Consider the following 20,965-nt stretch of genomic DNA (forward strand, 5'->3'; position numbering starts at 1 on the left):
TGCACACTCTGTAGTCCTGGTGGTCTGGGGCGGCAAGGTGGGGGGAGGGGGGAGACGGGCCTAGAAAGCCCCGTAGCTCTGCTAGTAGAGTGGAGTTGTTTTCAAGGCTCCACAAAAAGATTTAAGGTCTTTTGTAATCGATTGTCCTAAGTTACAAAATAAGAGCGCAGGGTTTTATGCTTGCTGGAAGTTTATTGACAAAGTACGCTCGGTGGCAGACTCCACCTTGAACGTTGGCTCAAACGGCATCGTATGCAGCATCTGTTAGGAATGTAAACAGTGAGTTGTTTAATCACCAAACCGAACATGTACAATGAGTGGCATGACAGAAATGTGAGGTCTACCCTCCCCTTACTAAAGTCTTATCTAATCATGTAGCGGTCTGTAATTTGCACTGCTATAGCCCAGCAGTTCATGCTAAAAACAGCCATTCTGACTATTCCACTGAAAGTCTACAAAGGGGATGAATGAGAAGGGCACATAGACCTAAGATTTGATAACAGAGTAATCTCCTGAAATACTGTCACTGTGGTACTTGAACCTGCCTGTGAAGGAAATCTAGCTTTTGCCTGTGGGGTATTCAGCATGAAATTCCCAGTGAAGTATCAACTCTTTGGTGTATGGCTTTGACCTTGCATTGTATTATCTTATCTCCCTGCTTCCTCTAGTGACCTCCTCCTGCCCTCTAGGTTTGTCATTCTTCTGACTTCCTGTTGAGCTGTCAACCCAGTGTCTGTCTTACGGATCCGGGGCCCTGAATCATGAGGTCCTCTTAGGTGCCGTCCCCAGCTCCTCCCCAACAGTTTTATTTTGGCCTCCTTGGTATGTCCGAGTCTGCTCTTTCCTGCCCTAGCCCTGGTCTTTAGGCTCTCTGCAAGGCTGGTTCCTTCTTGGGCCTCAGGGGTCAGATGACATCCGGGCATGAACACCCTAATAAAGGAGGGTCATTGTTGCCCTTACTGTGCTTCACATGGTATCATGAGTTCTCTGTCTGTTCCCACATTGAGGGGGTAGGTCTAGGCCAGGCTCTGCCCACACACAGGGAAGGTGGGACAAGCATGGGACAGAAGGTACTAGTGGAATGAAGAACTTAAAGATGATTTGTGAGTAAATGGTCTGATCCAGTTCATGTCAGTTGTTTAGGTCCTTCAGCTATTTTCCAGCCTGCCCAGTCTGTAAATCTTCACTCTCCAAGGGAACAAGCCTCCTACAGTGACAAGGTGCTCCACCGCATCTCTGACCTGTCACCCCTCTCTCCAGTTGGCCCTAGTGCTTGCATCTGGCCCCTGCCCTGACCCACCCCTTCACCTGCCAGTTATACAAAATTCCTACCTAATATCTTTTTTCTTGTAAAGCCATCCCTTTTTAGCATCTTCCATGGGGCTAGCTGAAGAACCAGGTATTCAAAGGTGATTGAGTGGATTGGTTCAGGTCTTGGGCCCTGAGTCCTCTATGTGAGTCATCATGGGGCAGCGCACCTACTCTGCATTTCTTAGTAATCTGGGGTAATGAACTTGGGAGATAATAACCACATCGCATTTGAGTATGCCCCAACTCTTTGCATATCTCAATTCAATTTCTGTAAATACCTCTATCTCCAGGTCAACAAATCAAAGTACTAGTGTGTTAAGGCCCACATATTTTGGTAGGAAGAGTCACCTACCAGTTTTAGGTTTCTGCTCTGCGAACATGGGCAGTAGTCACGGTTATTTCTCCAGCAATACCGTAACTTCCAAAGGGAGTACGTTTGTCACCAGATCCTGAACCTTTTTTGGCTACATCTTCTACTGGGAATGCAACAGAAAGAAAAACTGGGCTTTGTGGCCTGGGGACATCTTGTCCACTTGGAGGAGGACTACCATTCTGGGGATTTGGGGTATGTTTCTGGAATTTCTGATCTGCAGGAACAGCAATGGGTACTTGGACTGCAGCATATCTCTTCAAGGCATCTGACTGAGAAACAACAGCATGTCCAGGAAGAGGTTTCCAGTCCTGAGCTTCCTGAACATTCGAGCCTACTAAAATAAAAGGTGGGGCACTGGTCTTCTTGCTGTCGTCCATCATCACGTAAGTTGGAGAAGTAACTTTCGGTGGCTGCTGCAGAAACTGTGGATCCTTAGGATTGGATAAATAGAGGGTTGCTTGGGGGAAAGGCCCAGGTGCAGGTGGCGGTGATGGGCGACTTTGCTGATTCATATCAGTTAGACAATAAAGGGTCCACATGTTAGAGTATGGTGGTGGTTGTCCTGCTTCGCTTGCTGCTATGGCTAAAAAAAAAAAAAAAAAATTTGCAGGTATTAAAGGTCGGTCTCTGTATCCGGCACTATGCACAGAAATGTCTTTGTAAATTTTCTTTACATATAAACAAACAGCTCTCATAGTAACATGTGCCATAAAGCATGCTATAGAGAGGGCTAAATCATGTTTGGTAATGTGAAAGACGTGAGGCTCTCTACCACTGGAAAGGGAGAACAGGGTCGTGCTAGCAGGTGGCAGGGGCACTCGAGTTGTGGCTGAAGCTGCGAGCTCATCCGAAGCTGCCGGTCCCAGAGTCACCAGCTTGAGAAATGGCCACCACAGCACCTGCACCCAGGGCGTGGAGCGTCCACACTTGGGGCTTTACCAAAAGAATCGGTTGAAGTGTGTGTGAAGCCAGTGACAAAGCGTTAATGCATCTGCATAGTGAGTTTTTCTTTACTAAAGAAGTCTACGGGGCCTCCTCTTTGGTCACATTATCACTTATCTCTGGCCCTTGACAGGCCCCATAATCTCACATTAATTGGTCACCACACTCAGGACATCACAGAGTCTAGGACTCAGAACCCCAGAGAGCACCCCCTTTAGGCAAGGCTTGAAATCATAGGTGCTAGGTGGCAGGAAAAGGTGTGTTGGTCCCAGAAGGGCTCTTTAAGGGGAAATAAAGACGTCTGGGAGTGCCATCCATCTGCTTAATACCACAGCATCTATGGCGGCAAGTTTAACGGGCCTAATGAAGACTGTACGGTCTTGGAGAACTAAGTCCTAGAAGATGGGATGGAGGTGAAACTTCTTCCTGAGGGAGAGGTGGCGTCGGACCCAAATTGTACTGCGTTCCCTGTTTGAACACGGGGCCTCATATCCCTGGTACAGCTTTTCTTCCCCAGAAAAGAACAGAACACTATGCACATGATTAAGCTGGTGAGTTTTCAGTGGCTTCAGATGCGGTCAATGGATCCTTCTTCAAGCCAGTTAGAAAACACGTACAAGCTAGCCTTCCATTTGCAGTCTCCACCTGGTGCTTTAGAAAAAGGGCAAGGCACTGGGGAGCCGGACTTGGGGTGTCACTGCTGCTCCCGCCACAAGGGTTGTGCCCGTCCTGCATGCTAGCTCCCGATGCTGCCCTCAGCCTTTTCAGTGGTGCAGATCCCCGTCATACTGCCAGACAGAATTTGATCCCAGAACACCTGCTTTGGTAACACTTGACCTTTCCAGCTCTGGGAAAAGTCAGTGTGGAAGAGGACTTCTGCAGAAGGGAGTGGGGAAGTCAGCTCCATCTAGCCTTCAAGGGGCGGAGGCGGGAGAGGGCAGACCCAAGTCCATAGTTAGACGGAGGGAGAGATCAAGCCATGTCTGTGTCACAGGCAAGCCCAGGTGACGGCCAGCAGCGCAGCTCGCGGTGGGGATTTTCACACATGTTGGGGGAGCTGAGGGAGGAGACCAGTCCTCTTAGCGGCTCAAGCGGATGGCCAGCCTCTCTGCTGCTGCCGCCTCTGCACTCGCCCATGGGACAGAAGTGTGGCTGAGCCGTCCTGTCCGTCCAGCTCTGGAGCTGCCCCCATGGCTGCAGGAGCCCCCTGGCAGAGAGGCAGGGTCCCGCAGGCTCCCCGCACCCTCTTGCAGAGCCCCCCAACTGCAGGGCGAAAGCAGGGGCGACACACCACCATGTCTCTCACGGGCCACAGGCCACACCTTGGACGGCGTTGTGTGGTTGGAGTTTACACTCACAAGTGAGCAACTGCAGACCAACAGCCCCCGGCCGACATCTGCAACAGCAGATCCAGATCCCAGATTTTGTGCCTGACTCGGGTTTTTCACTCCGTGGGCCATGTCCAAAAGTGCTCGGTGACCCAACTCGGAGGTCAGGCTGGGGGATGTCACTTTAAAATCACTCATCTCGTAAGAGTAAAATCTCAAGTACAACAAAGCCTTACGGAGTTTTGCCATCTAAAACCTATTGAAAATCGAGCCTTTTGACCAACCTGGAGGGAGCCCACGTCCGTGGTTACCTGCAATACAGAGGTCACCTGAAAATATAATCGGTAATGTTGTAAGTACCTGATTTTCTTACCTGGCTCCGTCAAACCTTGTTCAAGTGCTGCTTCCCGCTGTGGTTCGGGGTCTGGCTCAGTAAGACCTTCTGGAGGAGGAGGGGGGGCACCACCCGCTGCCCTTCCCTGCGCAGCCGAGAGCACTGCTGTGGCAGCTTCCCCAGAGAGCATTAGTTTGACCTCCATCTCCTGGGCTGCAGAGTTTCCCCAGGACTCTTGCCCAGGGTTGTCAGGGACTAGGGCAGTGAACTCCATTGCAACGCTCAGAGGTTTTTCAGAGCCTACTGCTTGGGTGGAGCCCTCCGCCTCTGGGAGCTGTGCAGGCTGACCTTCCAAAGAGGTGTCAGGGAGCAGAACTGTTGCTTCTGCCTCCATATGGACTGAGGAACTATCCTCCTCCAGCTGTTTTACGGAACGCACAGCTGTCTCAGACATGCCCGTGGCAAGGGCTACAGGTACGGGACTAAGTGGTGGCTCATGTTCTTTAAGAGAAGCAACGCGATCAGTAAAAGGGATAACTATGTGTTCTGGTATTTGCTCCACGTAAGCGACTCCTTCAATCACAGGCTCATTGTTATAGATAGATGATATGTGAACGAAGGAGGTGACCTCAATATCAGCCTGCAAAGGGACCTCGGGAGCTTGGTCGTAAGCAGGAGGGTCTTGTTCATCCTGCAAGGGGAAGGAGGAAGCCGCTGCTGGTTCAGCTTCATCGTCTTTAGGTTTAGAACCCAAATCTACACGGACAGCTGTTTGGCTCAGAACCTGAAGGACTGACCCCTCTGCAGAACACGCAGCAGGAGTGGCCGCCCCAGCATCTTCGACAGCCTCTGAGCTCAGCGCCTCGTCGGAAAACACAGGCATACTCGTGGCCACGTCCACCATTAACACGTCAGACTGATCAGAATGAACAGATGCAACTTTACCTAACATCTGAGCAGCAAACTGAGCTGGGTCTGCTGGGATGTAAGCGAACTCTGGTGACACAGCTGCAGGAGGTGGTGATGACGGTGGGGTCGTCATCTTCGGGGTAGACAGTTTCGAAGTGGAACCACGAGCTGCTTCAGGTGTCTCCTCGGGCTCCTGGGGCACCTCCGAGTGAACTGATGGGAACTGAGTGGTTTTGTTCATAAACAGTGGTCCAGTGATATTGTCCTCTTCTGTGTCCGTGGATTTCTCCATCCGTGTAGGTTCTTGGGAAACTATAGATGTTCCTTCCTTTTCTTTCATACATTCTGCTTTCTTCTCTTGTGTCATTCCTTCTGACCACTTCTCTACTAAAAAAGCCACATGGGTTAATAAGCAGATGTCCCTCCCCACCCCGATTTTAAAGTAGTAACAGGTTGAACACTCGGCTGTCAATACACACACAAGCACGGAGGAGTTTTGCTCAGTTTCCCAGCATCTGTCATTTAGAATGGGTGCGTAAACTTCCCTGTCCTTGCCCGCTCAGAAGACACCTCAGTTCGTCTCCAAAATCAGTAACTCTGTAGCACAGTGACAAAACAAGAAGGCAGGTACCACCTTCAGCTGGTCAGCGCAACTGCCTAGAACTAAGGAAGCTAGAAACCTCCCTGGGTAAAGCCCCTAATCCAAACTCATACACAAAACCCAAGTGTTCTGGGGGGTGTAGGGGGTGAGGGCAGGGGGTCCCACCTGACCAGTAAGTCATCTAATCTTCAGCTGACATAATGGGTTCTTAATGAAACAAATACTGTCATGTCAATAAAGGCAGTCCTCAACGTAAGAAAACTGGTATTATATAGAATTTAACAGTGAATGGGACAATGGGGCCTATAAAATATTTTGACATTAGGAAACATCTAGTCTAACCTAAAAATGGTAGCACTTGCTGGTGAGGTGTGATAACGCAGCAGCTAAAGTCGAACTGACCCAGAGAGGCAGAAAGAGAACTCTGGATCAATCAGTGGCTGCAGCGACTCCTCAGGCATGAGGGCATTCCCCTGGCTTGGGAGGTCGAGACAGCTAATGACCTAGAAGAGCTCCTAGGTTAGGGGAACCCTTTCCTCTGCTCAGCACCTTCCTGTCCCCCACACCCCTTCCTTACCGCACGCTTTCACAGCTGCTTGTTCTACTGAGGGTTTTCGCTTGGGGAAGCATTTCCCTCATATCATAATGAAATTGGCAGGAAAGGCAGAAAGTGGGTGTGTTTCAGCTTTGTTCTTACTCCTTGCACACTGTCTGTATTCCTCGGCTGTGACCTTCTTGGGCTCTCATTGCATATCAGGGCCTCACAAGCCTCTTCATATCGGCTGGGCCCAAGCCCACGGCCCCCGGCAGCACCCCACTTCTGATATCCCCTCAGCGTCTATTCTCCTGCCAGCTTTTCCCTGCTAAGCCTCAAGCCATCCTCCACACACAGGCAGCTCAAGAGTTGGCCAGCAACCCAAAGGAAATGGATTTGCAGACTTTGGGGGGATCCTTCCCTGCAAACACCCCCTCTCTGATACTTTGTTGCCCAAATCCCAGCCATAGTAGTAGCCCCAAACTCTGCTGCTCCATTTTCTCTTTCCAGACACACTTCCACTCTGTGCTTGGCTTCGCTCTCCTGGTGTAAGAAATTGGAAAATGTGGGACGCCTGGGTGGCGCAGTTGGTTAAATGACTGCCTCTGGCTCAGGGCGTGATCCTGGAGTCCCGGGATCGAGTCCCACATCAGGCTCCCAGCTCCATGGGGAGTCTGCTTCTCCCTCTGACCTTCTCCTCGCTCATGCTCTCTCTCACTGTCTCTCTCTCTCAAATAAATAAAATAAAATCTTAAGAAAAAAAAAAAATTAAAAAAAAAAAAAAAAAAAGAAATTGGAAAATGCTGCTAGGGTGATGAGGGGGCTCACTTTCTGTGAATCTCATCTCCCAGGGATCCAGGCACTGGACTTTGTTTTATAGAATTGCTCCAGCTTTTATGATGGTTGAGGATAGGAGGCTAAGTGTGCCAGCAGCCCCTCCGTCATGGCTGAAGCTGAAATCTCTCTCCCTCCACTGACTTTCACCTAGCTCAGTGTCTGGCAATGGGCAGGAATTTAAAGATTTGTTAAATAAAATAACGAACTGGACTTTACAGATAGGTGGGATTTGAAAGGTACACGGCAGCTCCTGGAGAAGGAAGTAGCATAAACCAAAAATCAGGCAGTAACAGGCTGTCTGGTGCGTGGAGAGGGAGATGATGGCAAAGGTAGGAGGGATTCAGATCGCAGAAAGCTTTCTTTGCACGGCCTGGTCTTGGAAAGGGATCAAAATTTACACACTATGACAGACATGTCAGAAAGCATGTCTACTTTCTCTATTTGCATTAAAATGCTTGTTTCCAAATGGTAAAATGTACCTGATCTAGGTTAAAAATATTAACATATTAAAAATACTTAGTCTCTTTTGGCTAATTAAGTCAGCCTTTTAGGGGTACTTAGCAAAGGTTCTGCCACTTCTAAAGAAGGAAACAAAATGCTGGAGTAAGCGCTGGTTCTGATCCATGTTGCTCTTTGCCAACTCTTGGTGGCCTTGAGGAGAGCCACCACTCCTACTGCTTGGGCCCTGCATGTTAGTCCCGGACTTGGCCGTATTCGCTGAAGGATTTCCACTTTGTGGGAAATGTGGCTTGTTATTTCCTGGGAGATCCCTTTCCTAATTTAATTTGTTCCTCTTTAGCATCGGAGGCCCAGCTGCCAGTTTTTATTTAGCCCCAGCGTGAACATTACGTGCTGCAGCTCTCTGCTGGCGTGGCGAGTAACTTCGCTATGTCCCAGCCCGATCCCCTGCTAGTCAGCACTCGGGGACCACTGGGACACAGCTGGACAACTACCAGCCAGATGCGGGCCCTGGGACACCAGACATCTTACCTCTGGCCCAGCCGAGACAGACCCTCCATGATTTTTAATCTACAGCTTCAAATTTATTCTTCCAGTAATTACGGACTGAACGTCTGAGCATGACGATTACAGTGTGGCTGCTGAACGGAGCACGGGTTATATTAGACGCAGGGTCACGCTCACCATGCAGCCGCTCTGAGAAGCACCCGGGAAAGCAAAGCACAAGCCTTATGTTCGGATTTTAGAGAATTCCAGCCAGAGATTCTCCCCCATCTTCCTTACAACGACTTCCAGTCTCAGCTAGCACTTCATGTCCACTGCCCACGCCCCGGACCACGGTCCCACGCCAGGAAGGACTTCCTGTTTCCCGACCCTTCGCAGCAGGAAAGGAGCTTATATCCTATGGCATCTATAAAATAAAGACTCGATTCTGGTATCTTGGGCTCTTAAAAGTCAGCTCTGCAAATTCCAAGAAAATCTTCCCTCAATGAAAACAGGCTCCTGAAAAACTCCCAAGTGTTTCTTACTATGAACTTTGGAAACTCACTACTGAGTAAAATGGCTTCCAAACTGTATTCGCCTTTTCCCCTAAAGCAAATGAACGCGTCAATGGGTAGAGAGGAACAGAGCGAAGAAGAACAATGGGAGGCTATCTGAAATCAATGTACACTAGCTTAATGTTTTTCAGAAGTATCCCTGTGACACTGAAGGGTTTGGATTCTGTGAACAACAGGGCGCTGTCAACGTTCCTGGACAGCAGAAAGCTACAGTTAGCTGCTCAGGTCCAAGATGTTCTTCCTGCCCATACTGACTCTTGTGTCCTAGTGTCCCTGACCCCCTTGTCCTCATTTTCCTGGTCTGCTATATCTGCTTCCTCTCTTACTCCTAATCCTGTATTTCTGTTCTAGGCTGCCAATCTGACCCCAACTCTTGACAATACCATCGACTGGGTCATGATTTATTGTTCTTCTTTAGTATGGACTGTTCCCCAATTGATTAATCTTACCACAATGGAAAAGCATAAAACATCCCAGTCCCCCTCCCAGTATCACAACCAGATAATCATTTGAACGTTTTTTAAACTTAATGAAATTCTTACCTGTGTACAAATCACCACCCTGTCTAGGCAAATATGAGACTTCAAGAAATACAAAGGATCATTCTGGCACAGTACATCCCCGCTTAGGGAATCAGTGTAGCCTTACATAAAAAAAATGCCCAGGAAAGTGCAGAGTAGCACCAGAGCTTCACAAAATTTAGTATAGATTGTTCTGAAATTGATACATTTCTCATTTATTTAATAAGAGAGAATGGCCACAAGTATGTGTAACCAACTGTGAAAATAATGTATAAAAATAGAATTTGGCATAAGAATTAAACTAAAAACATTATGAATATTTAATATGAATAAATAAGACATTTAATGGTATGCATAGCTGCTATGGTGCTGCATAGAAATTGAAATTGGGCCCAATGATCAGCAGCAGTGCATGATTATAATTACTATTTTACGGCCAAACCAAGAATGTCCAGGATCAGTAAGAAAAGTGAATGGGTTGGGGCGCCTGGCTGGCTCAGTGGGTTAAGTGTCTGCCTTCAGCCTGGGTCATGTTCCCAGGGCCCTGAGATAGAGCCCCACATCAGGCTCCCTCTCCCCACTTGTGCTCTCTCCCACTATCTCTGTCACTATCTGTCTCTCTCAAAGAAACAAAATCTTAACTTTTTTTTTTAACAGGTTAACTCAGCTGGGCTAGGCTTTCTTGATTCTTCCAAAGAGTTAGCTATTTCCTGCCTTTGTTGGGAGCAGAAGAGGGCTGATACTAAAAACTAGACTCAGTAAAGCTGAAGGGGATGGAAGGTGATGGTGTTGAGATTTCATTTGCCACTCCACATAGGGAAACCACTGCCCTTTTCTCACTGAGTGGTGAAAAAGTGAGAACTAGCACAATCTGGCCTCAGGTTCTACACAAGAAAGTGACCACAGAGGAAGTGGAAGAGGAAATACTATGGGGAAAGGGAACTGAAGTCCCTCTCCACTTTCAGTTCAAGAATTTAAAGTTTTTCCAGAGGGATCAGAGAATGTTATTTACTATGGAAAGAGTATGAGTTACACTGCTAGGAAGATCTAAGTTTCGATCCTAACCTGGCAATTAATTTTTAGAAGCTTACAAGTTTTTTAATCATGCCCATGCATCAGATTTCTACGTAAAATTGTAATGATGTTAACTTATAAAGTTGCCTTGATTGACAAAATATATGTAAGGACCTAGGACAAAATATCTCACTTCCTTTTACTTCCCAAATACACCTTTTTCCCCCGCTACAGACTGAAGCTTTGTGGCAGCCCTATGTCAATCTAGGATGACTGGCTGTTCCTCCATCTTTCTCCCTCCCCTGGAACCTCCCTAATTCCCAGAAACAACAATATTGAAATTAGGCCAAAGAATAACCCTATAATGGCCTCTAAGTGTTCAAGTAAAAGGAAGAGAGAGCCACATGTCTTGCATATTAAATCAAAAGCTAGAAATGATTAAGCTTAGTGAGGAAGGCATTTGAAAATTGAGACAGGCCAAAAGCGAGGCCTCTTATGCCAACCAGTTAGACAAGTTGTGAATGCAAAGGAAAAGTTCTTAAAGGAAAACTGAAAGTGAACACACAAATGATAAGCAAAACAGCCTTACTACTGAGATGGAGAAGGTCTGAGTGGTCTGGATAGGCCAAACCAGCCACAACGTTCCCTTAAGCCAAAGCCTAGTCCAGAGCCAGGTCTGGACTCTCTTCAGTTCTGGGAAGGCTGAGACAGGTGAGGAAGCTGCAGGAGAGAAGTCTGAAGCTGGTGGATGGCGGATGGTGAGGTTTAAGGCAAGAAGCCGCCTCCACAGCATCACAGTGCAAGGTGAAGCAGCAAGTGCGGATGGAGAAGCTGCAGCAAGTGACCCAGAAGCTCTAAGATCATCAACAAAGGTGACTACACTAAACAATAGATTTTCAATGTAGGTGAAACATTCTTACAGTAAAAGATGATATCTAGGACTTTGATGGCTAGACAGGAAAAGGCAATGCCTGGCTTCAAGGCTTCAAAGCTTCAAAGCACAGGCTGACTGTCTTGTTAGGTTACTGCAGTTGGGGACTTCAACTTGAAGCCAAAGCTAGGGCCCAATCCTAGGGCCCAGAAGAATTATGCTAAATCTGCTCTGCCTGTGCTCTAGAAATGAACAATAAAGCCTAGATGACATCATGTCTGTTTATACCACGGTTTACTGAAGAGTTTAAGCCCACTGTTGAGATTTGTTTTTCAGAAAAAAAAGATTCCTTTCAAAATAGTACAGCTCACTGACAATGCACCTGGTGACCCGGGAGCTCTGATGGAGATGTACAACAAATGTGTTCTTCATGCCCGCTAATACATCAGCTCTGCAGTCCATGAACCAAGAAGTCATTTCAGCTTTCAAGTCTCATTATTTAAGAAATACCTTTCATGGGGCGCCTGGGTGGCTCAGTGGGTTAAGCCACTGCCTTCGGCTCAGGTCATGATCTCAGGGTCCTGGGATCGAGTCCCGCATCGGGCTCTCTGCTCAGCAGGGAGCCTGCTTCCCTCTCTCTCTCTCTCTCTGCCTGCCTCTCAGTCTACTTGTGATTTCTCTCTGTCAAATAAATAAATAAAATCTTTAAAAAAAAAAAAAAAGAAATACCTTTCATAAGGCTATCATTGTAAAAGATAAGGATTCCTTGGATGGATCTGGGTGAAGACAGATTAAAACCTTCTGGAAAGGATTCACCATTCTAGATGCCATTAAAAACATTTATGATTCATAGGATGAGGTCAAAATACCACATTATGAGGAGTCTGGAAGAAGTTGACTTCAACCCCCATGGGTGACTTGGAGGGGTTCCAGACTTCCGTAGATGAAGTCGCTGAAGATGTGGCTGCATGGCTGCAAGTTCAAGATCAAACTTGAATGGATGAGGAGTTGCTTCTGATGGATAAGCAAGGAAAGTCCTTTCCTGAGATGGAATCTACAATCCTGGTGAAGATGCTGTGACGATTGTTGAAAAGACAACAGATATACGGTATTCTATAAACTTAGTTGATGAAGCAGCAGCAGGGTTGAGATTGACTCTAATTTTGAAAAAAGTTCTAGGCATAAATGCTATCAAACAGTATCACTTGCCACAGAGAAATCGTTCATGAAAGGAAGCATCATTCAGTGCAGCAAACTTCACTCAAGACTTACTTTAAGAAACTGCCACAGCCACCCCAACCTTCAGAAACCACCACCCTGATCAGTCAGCGGCCACCAACATCAAGGCATCTCTCTGGAAGCTCAGATGGTAGTTAGCATTTTTTAGCAATAAAGTATTTTTTTAATTAAGATATGTACATTGGTTTCTTTTTTAGACGTGTTATTGCACACTTGACTATAGTATAAACATAACTTCTATAGGCACTGGAAAACTAAAAGAGTTCATTTAACTGGCGTTATTGCAATATTCGCTTTATGGTGATCTGGACCTGAACCCACAGTATCTCCAAGGTATGCCTGTACTTGCTAATTCCATTCCTCTTTCCCTTCTTTTCCTACCTGTGACGTAGTAAGTGGTAGAACTTAAGAGAAAAATCTTTTGCCTTAAAAGATCACCTGAGTTTCTAAAATTCCCTCAGTTAGGGGCACCTGGGTGGCTCAGTGGGTTAAGCCTCTGCCTTCGGCTCAGGTCATGATCCCAGGGTCCTGGGATTGAGCCCCACATTGGGCTCTCTGCCCAGCAGGGAATCTGCTTCCTCCTCTCTCTGCCTACTTGTGATCTTTGTCTGTCAAATAAATAAAAATCTTTTTTTAAAAAATCCCCTCAGTTAATGATTCAGTACTATTTAATGAAGAAACTTCCCTGAGAAGGCTGAAAAATAGGGGCACTTTCACTGATTCACATGGTAGTGAGATCTGTTTCATCCAACTTCAGAAAAACAAGAGGATCCACAGAAGTATTCTGCAACATGAACTGCTTTGGAAATAGGTATATGCCACAAGGGATCCCGGACAGAGCCAGGGACCATCCTAAAGGTCCGAGGCTCTGGAAAATGGTGGAAGCGATGAGAGAACAGAGAAGTAAGAAGAATTTGCTCTCATGTCTAGTTCTTTTCCTCCTCCCTCTTCCATTACCTGAGTTTACATGAGTTTTTAAAGGCACAGGGGAGAGGGGTAAACACTACTGGTTCTATAAAGAACCCTGCCAAATATGGGCTTCCTTCCGAGAAAAATCCAGGATGAAGTGTTCAAATAAAACAAATGATATGTGCAGGGAGGTACTGTGGATATAAAACAAATGTCTTTCATGCTCATGTCTAATACCTGGGAGTTAAATGGGGACAAATGCACCAGGGATGAATGTGAGACTCTGTGCCACCTTACCAAATGCTAATACCTGATGCTCTCATGCTGGAGAGACTAAAAGACCAGAATGAGGGTCAACTGACATAGTCCTCAAAGAATGGTCCATGTACCCATATTACAAATCATGGAAAGCCACAATCCCTGGTACCAGCAGAGCATGTAGGATCTTACAGGCACCACCGTCCATACCTGGCACCGGGATCCACATAAGGGAAGTGTATTTAAAGGAAAAGATGTGGGGCGCGTGGGTGGCTCAGTGGATTAAAGCCTCTGCCTTCGGCTCAGGTCATGATCTCAGGGTCCTGGGATTGAGCCCTGCTTTGGGCTCTCTGCTCAGCAGGGAGCCTGCTTCCTTCCTCTCTCTCTCTGCCTGCCTCTCTGCCTGCTTGTGATCTCTTGTCTGTCAAATGAATAAATAAAAAAAAATCTTAAAAAAAAAAAAAAAGGAAAAGATGCCACTTGTTCTATTCACATTTTCCTTGTAGAGAACCAAACCACCATGCAGCAAATTTGCTTGGCACTCCCACAGGAATAGCAGTTGAGGAATTAAACCAGTTGGAAGATAGTAGGAGGATGTCACTCGGGAGGAAATGCCCTACCAAATGGAAACCTTAAGATGTATATCCGTAGATAGTCCCTCTTTAGCCCAGAGTGTTGCTTTCCTGGATGCAGATGGAATCGTGCAGGATCTATGATACGACCTAAGTTAATGGATGCTTTGCCAATATGAAATCAGTTGATAGGACAATAAAAGTCAGATAAATGAGCCAAACTGGTTTTAGATAGTAACAAAGAGCTCTATGTTTTCTAGTCATACCTTCATGTTAACCTTCTCATCTTCCTGGTAAACTAGAACACACAATGTTCATTTTATTCTACTACCCAAGAGCAATCTGTCTCTAGAGCCATACAGTGAGCTCACTTTTAGGATTATTTGCATGTTATGTAAATTGCCTTGGTATCTGTAGTTACTGGAGGAGAAAAGCATTTATTTCCCTCTTCTTACCTCTACAGGAAGTATAGCTATCCCATCAGCCCAGTCTGTTAATTAAACTAGTCCACATTAGTTTAGTTCATTTGCTAAACTGAATGGTGGGTAAGTTTCTCAGTAAACAAATCTGTCTCAAAAGCAACCAGTTAATTACCTCCCCTCATAAAGATTCACCAACTTTACCATCCTTCTCAAACATAGGAAGCCTGCTTACTCCTAAGGCTCTCAAACATAGCTCCTGGTGTAGAGGGCATGAGTACAAGCATGCCATTACCTTGACTTCTTGAGAAAACAGCCTGATAGGGAAGGGGAGAATGGTCCGTGTTCTAGCACTTGTCTGAATCCTGCTGGTGGCAAGCAAAGCCCAGACCTGCATCCCATGGTAAGCTGAGATGCCATCAGGACCCTGCAGGGAAGCGGTGAGACTCGAGAGCAAATATTCCAGAACCACAGCGCTTCACTCTCCTGCCCCTTCACAAATGCTGATTCTTTGCTGGTTTTAGTCTTGTTCTGTTGGGGGTATATCTTTCACTGCAGATCCAAATCCTCGATTTTTACATTTTCCTAGGTTCTACTCCTGACTTCTCCCTAGCTTGACTAGGTTATGTATTGGCATCACCAAACTGGCAGAGTATAAAAGTAGCTCAGCCTCACCTGATCCTACCTTTTCTTTACAGTCATTCCAAAATACTGGCTAGCAAATGCAGCAAAAATTATTTCCTCATTTCCCTCACTGACCACAAGTCTTTGTTTTCCCCACAAAATTCTGCCAAAAGCTGCTTCTTACCATTCTTTTTTTCCCCTTTCTCTGCCTGTCCTTGGGATGACCGATTTATCCCCTTTGGCTTTGATCCTCCCACCATGTAAACTTTGCCTCTTTTTTTTTTAAATTTCCGTTTCTTTTTTTTTTTTTTTTTTAAGATTTTATTTATTTACATACAGACAGAGATCACAAGCAGGCAGAGAGGTAGGCAGAGAAAGAGGAGGAAGCAGGCTCCTTGCTGAGCCCAATGCGGGGCTGGATCCCAGGACCTGAGCGGAAGGCAGAGGCTTTAACCCACTGAGCCACCCAGGCGGCCCCGCCTTTCTCTTTTTTCGTTGCTCTTCTCTCAGTGCAATTTCATGCTGTCATGTCTACATAGGCATTTACACATACACACATAAAACACAACTTCTCTTCTAAGCAGAGGGATCGCCCTAAGCCACAGAGATGGCTGGAGAAGACACTTTCTAGGAAAAACTTCTCTTTACTATCTAGAGACTCTTAGAACAGAAAAGGTGGTCAGTAACACCTAATTGATCCCCTGCCCTCCAACTGGACTGCAGGTAACCTATTACAAAGAGGAAAAAAGAAAAAAGGATGTTTCTTTGTTTAATAAAATCTTCCAAGAAGAATGTTTATACAACTTTCCTATATAGTATATCTCATTATCATTTAGTCTTTATTACTACAACATCCAATTTTCTTCAAAGTTCAATGTACTTCCTTTAAGATGGGGGCATTGAAAAGGGTATCGGGGCACCCTGGTGGCTCAGTGGGTTAAAGCCTCTGCCTTCGGCTCAGGTCATGATCTCAGGGTCCTGGGATCGAGCCCCTGCAGCAGGCTCTCTGCTCCACAGGGAGCCTGCTTCCCTCTCTCTCTGCCTGCCTCTCTGCCTACTTGTGATCTCTGTCAAATAAATTAAAAAAAAAAAAAAAATCTTTGAAAAAAAAAAGAAAGAAAAGGGTTTCACTCATAGCTTATCCACACTGAGGTCTCATTGTACCAAATGGTTTGAAGGTTGAGTCTTTCCTATTTTTGTCTTTTAAAGATTTAAAATCCTCCAGACTTATCTCCAGATTTTTAAAAAATGGATCAAATAATTAAACAATGACATGGATGGTTTATTTTTCAAAACATCAGAGTGATTAAACAAAAAATATTTATGGGCACCATTCTTAAACATATGGTGATAATGATGCAATAATTTATAACTAGGATTAGTCAACTGTTACCACTTGTGTTACTTACCTTTAATCTGATGAAATTGTTTAACAAGATCTTTTATATCCAGAGAAGTATTCCCTGAAGGAATAAATACAGGAAATTAGATACATAAAATGCCCAATTTAAAATGCCTTCCTTTTCAAAGCAACATGTATATAATCTAAAGGAGTAACAAACCTTCTCTAAACACAATAAGTTCTTTAAAATAAACTGCTGCGAACTGGGTGATGTTTGGTGGATTGGTTTTGAGAACGGCTCTGCTGACTCCTTCAAGCAGAGTCTTGAGGCCATAAGGTACGACAAGTCTGGGCTTTGAAGAAATCATTTTGGCAGGATGTCTGTAATATCAACTATAATGAAGAAAAACAAAGTCTTACAGTATACATTTTTACTGAAATATTCATGAGATAACTGTAGTTTCTAAGAATAAACCTATCTCCTATTGAAATTGTTAGCTTGAGTTTAATCTCTAGGCATTTATTCTAACAAAAATGAGCTAATTACACACACACACACACACAGTAGATTATGTGCAGATGAGTGATATGGTACTATTAAGGAAACCCATGAGAAAAGCCCTGCCAAGAACTCTAGGATCATACTAAAAACAAAGAAGGAAAAATCAAGCAACCAAACAAAACTTGTTCCTGTAAAATTCAGTAAATATTTTGTACAGAATTTCCAGAAAGATAAATTAAGGTCATATGTCTATGTATAAACAAGATCCTTCAAAACTACATAGGGGGCACTGGCTTTTCTGTGCCTTCATCAAATAGAATTGTAGAATAGGACTTTTCTACAAGAAAATCTCTTTTGCCTCCTTTTTCTAAATCTACCCCTGGACACAGCAATCAGCTTTCAATATACAATTTTTAGCTTTAAATTTAATTTTGCCTTAACACTAATCAGAATAGGAATAAGTTACTTGTGGTATCATACCACCCACCGCCATATGCCTCTCTTTCTCATATCCTTCCTTAACCTCTGCCCTTGTTTTCCCCTCATTCCCCCTCCTCCAGCCTTTCTGGATTTTAAGTGGTACCAAGGGTATTGCATAGTCTAACCTGCAATGCTCAAGAGTTGCAGAGGTTGCCATTCTAAACTGTGTCAGTGTGTGTGTGTGTGTGTGTGTCTTGTTTCATTGTAGAAAATGATTTAAGGTTTATAAAAGAACAAAATTATTTAAGGAAATGAGTTCAGTGGTAAGGGCAAATTATGGTAGAAAAGATATGATGAAGCTACAGGTAAGGTTATATCCCAAGACAAGCCATAGGCCCTACACTTTCACAGAGATGGAGTGTCAGATCAGCCCTTGAGCTACCCAACAGACATTACAAAATAGGAAACAGATGGTTAAATGATCTGTCTTTCCTGAGATAAAAAACCAAAATCAGCCTGGGAGAATCACAGGTACTGTGAACACTGAGACCCAGGAGAAATTTCTCCTATGGGTCCTTATAAAGGGGAGAATACTGTGAGATAATGAATCATGTCAACAACATCCCTACAATAAAGAGTAATGAGTTTCATGGGGCTAAGCTGCACAGTTACAGCAATTATACAAGGAGCCAACCTCTAATAAAAACTAATGTGTCATAGCAAAATGCTGAATATTTAAAAGCGCATTTTGTCTTCTCAAAGGTCAAGGGAGAAAATGACTCTCTATTGGCCAAAGCAAACCCTTTGAGGATATCATTAAGTGTACTGAATCCTTTAATGAAAACCTACTCTTAGAGTAAGTCACCAGGACCTTTACAAAATTAACCCATCTTTTAAAAAAACTACTGGTGCAGCTTTGGCAAGCCCACATGCTAAACGTCAAGGGCCATAGGCAGGAATTTTATGTATGATCCATGTATATGCTTATATTCTATTTGTGTGTACGTGTGTGTGTATGATTTTTTCAAGTACACCCTTGGCACTCCAGTGAGGGTAGGTAAGTCGTGTTTGGAAACGTGGCTTACTAACAGCCGTGGTGGAGCTTCCGAAACACCCTTCCTGCAGGCAGTGAGCAGCTGATGTCACTAACCGTGGAGAAAATGGCCGTACAGTGATCCTACTGGTTCTCAGTGCAGGTGCTAGCCGCGCCCCCACCCACACCAGACTCTGGGACCTGGGATGCCGCCGAGCATCCTACAACACAGTCCCATGCAAAAAACCTTCCTGAGCAACTTGAGAAATACTGACTGGGAAAGGAAGCAAGCTTACATCAACGGGTACTCACACACACCTACACTGAAGGACGCTGAACAGTGACCGCCTAACTGTTCCCACAACTCTCCTTTAAAAAAATGTTTGTCAAATACCAGTTTTAGGACCCCGACCCCCATGCTGAACCATGAGCTCCCAGTTTACCCATCCCCCCAGGGCTAACGCCTGAGCAGGAGGCAGAGGACAAGTGAGTGGGGGCTTCGGGGCCACTGGAAACGTTCAACAGGACACATCACTCATTCCCTCAGGACCTACGCCAGGGTCTGGGCTCGGTTTGCCGTTGGATTTGTTTGGTGACAAGGGCACCGAAATGGAGAGCGGGTCCGGGTTCCGTGTCCACTAGCTCTGGAGGTGCAGGTGGCAGACTCTCCGCCCAGATCCGGCCCCTCCGCCACACTCGCCGGTTGGGCTGCCCTTCCCCACCGGGCTCCCCTTCCGGAGGCCCTCCGCCTTCCCCCACACTGGAAGAACTGTCCACCGAGCCCACTGCGCAGGCGCCCCGAGAGCCTAACTGCCTCCTGGCCACACGGTGGGGGGGCCTTTTCTCCAGATTCGCCCCACCTTCTCCTTTCCGGCTGTACTCTAAAGAGCTTCCTCGTTGCCCCCTTGCCGGCGGCTCCTGTAGGAGCCCGAGCTCCCTGCGGAGCTTTTATATCCCTGATGACGTCAGGCCATGCGTCACAAAGCCCCTCCCTCCCTCCGAGGGCTCCAGCGCCCAGGGAAGGAGGCGGAGCCTGAGTGCTCCCAACCAATGGGGCGCCGAAGGGGAGCCGAAGGGAACAAAGGCTGCAACTCCGCGAGCCTAGCCGGGGAGTCGCCTCGCGTTTTCTGACAGAATTCGAACGGGCGTGAGGAAACTGGCGTTTTCAAACGGCCAGGAGTCCGTCAGGGCGACGGCCTCTTCGCTTTTGGTCACACAATATAAAAAAAGAGTTGTTGTATTAGGAAAGAGAAATAGATTTATGGCAGTTCTCGCCGTCACCACCGCGCCTCTCTACACCACTCCCCCACCTCACCTGTTAACTCTCCTCAGTCACCTTTCCGAAGACTAATTTTAGTCACGTTATACAAAACAAACACTACTATAAAGAGAACGAATAATTTCCCGCAACACAGTACTCTCCCTCTTGAGACAATCCCCTGTGGAGAGACCTTGGCATTTAACCCTTAAGATTCCAGTTTCCCTTAATTACAGTTTTGCAATACCCGGGGCACAACGCATCCTCCCACAACCACCAGCGGCAGTTCAGACCCAGGACAGGGAAGGCTGCGTCCTTCCAAAAACCTGTTCTCTCACCATTCTGGCTCACAGGTTTGTACCGAGCCTTAACCTCCATCATAACCATGAAGACCAAGGCTTCATTGTAATCCATTTTCATATATTTAAAAAACAAGAACCGCTGGAAATCAACCATGAAATAATATCTTCAGGGCATCCGATAAAACTTTTTTTTTTTTTTTTTTAAAAACTCAAACAGTTAAGGCTTCCAGAGCTCTTTAAAATAAAAAAGGTCATGCTGAGGCTCTGGTCTATACCTATGCTGCACGGAGCACTTCCTACGGATATTAATTCACCCATATAATTATTACTGAATGCCCCTTATGTGGCAGGCTCCCTCTTCTCATGAAGATTATATTTTAAAAGAAGAAAAGTTAATTTTAGACTTCGAGTGTGATGGCAGGTCTGCAGATGGTACATTTTTTTGGTCCATCACTACCCTCCAGCCCCACTTTGGTAGAGAAAAGTGAAATGAAGCTGCCATGATTTCTGATGGTTCACAATATATTTAACCATCAAAGATAGAAAATGACCTACTAAAACCCCCTCAGTACAAACCCCATTTGTGGTGTCTTCGGGAATTAAGAGACATTTATGCTTATGTAGCCGGACCTTGACAGGCCATCCTGGACACACAGGTGTTAGGTACTGTGCAGAATATCTGAGACTCACGTCAAGCCCTTACTCTTTCCACGGTTCTTCAATAACTGTTTTGTCCAAGTCCCTCTGAAATGCAAAATTTTACAGTGAAAACATTTAACCAAAAATTTTCAAACCACCATTTGCTGCTTTGATTTCTAGAACTAATGATTTCATCTGGTTTTCCAATCTTCTTGTCTTCCCATCCTGTCACTAAGGATCTAAAGGCAAAATGCAAATCTTTGTTTTCCATTGCTCCCTGCTCCCCACCCTTACTTTACAGAAGCTCAAGGTTCTTGGTGGGGCCTCTGCATAATTCCAATCTCATTTAGTCCAT

General features: G+C 45.6%; 1 protein-coding gene across 5 annotated transcripts; it reads right to left on the bottom strand.

Annotated features, from left to right (window-relative positions):
- Positions 1–172: 172 nt before the first annotated feature.
- On the bottom strand, positions 173–19,468 carry CABYR (calcium binding tyrosine phosphorylation regulated). Of its 5 annotated transcripts, none has more exons than XM_044243264.1 (6): positions 19,272–19,468; positions 16,677–16,849; positions 16,524–16,577; positions 5,234–5,584; positions 1,664–2,267; positions 173–261 (listed from the first exon to the last, which is right to left on the bottom strand). In XM_044243264.1, the coding sequence occupies exons 2-5, from the start codon at positions 16,822–16,824 to the stop codon at positions 1,669–1,671; spliced, it is 1,152 nt and encodes a 383-aa protein (XP_044099199.1). In that variant the 5' UTR covers positions 16,825–16,849; positions 19,272–19,468; the 3' UTR covers positions 173–261; positions 1,664–1,668. The 5 variants fall into 5 exon arrangements, with proteins under 5 accessions (XP_044099199.1, XP_044099195.1, XP_044099196.1 ...); XM_044243260.1 differs by having other exon boundaries at positions 4,328–5,584; XM_044243261.1 differs by having other exon boundaries at positions 4,328–5,584; positions 19,223–19,468.
- Positions 19,469–20,965: the final 1,497 nt, after the last annotated feature.

The sequence above is a fragment of the Neovison vison genome, chromosome 3 (genome assembly GCF_020171115.1).
Source record: "Neovison vison isolate M4711 chromosome 3, ASM_NN_V1, whole genome shotgun sequence".
NCBI lineage: Eukaryota > Metazoa > Chordata > Mammalia > Carnivora > Mustelidae > Neogale > Neogale vison.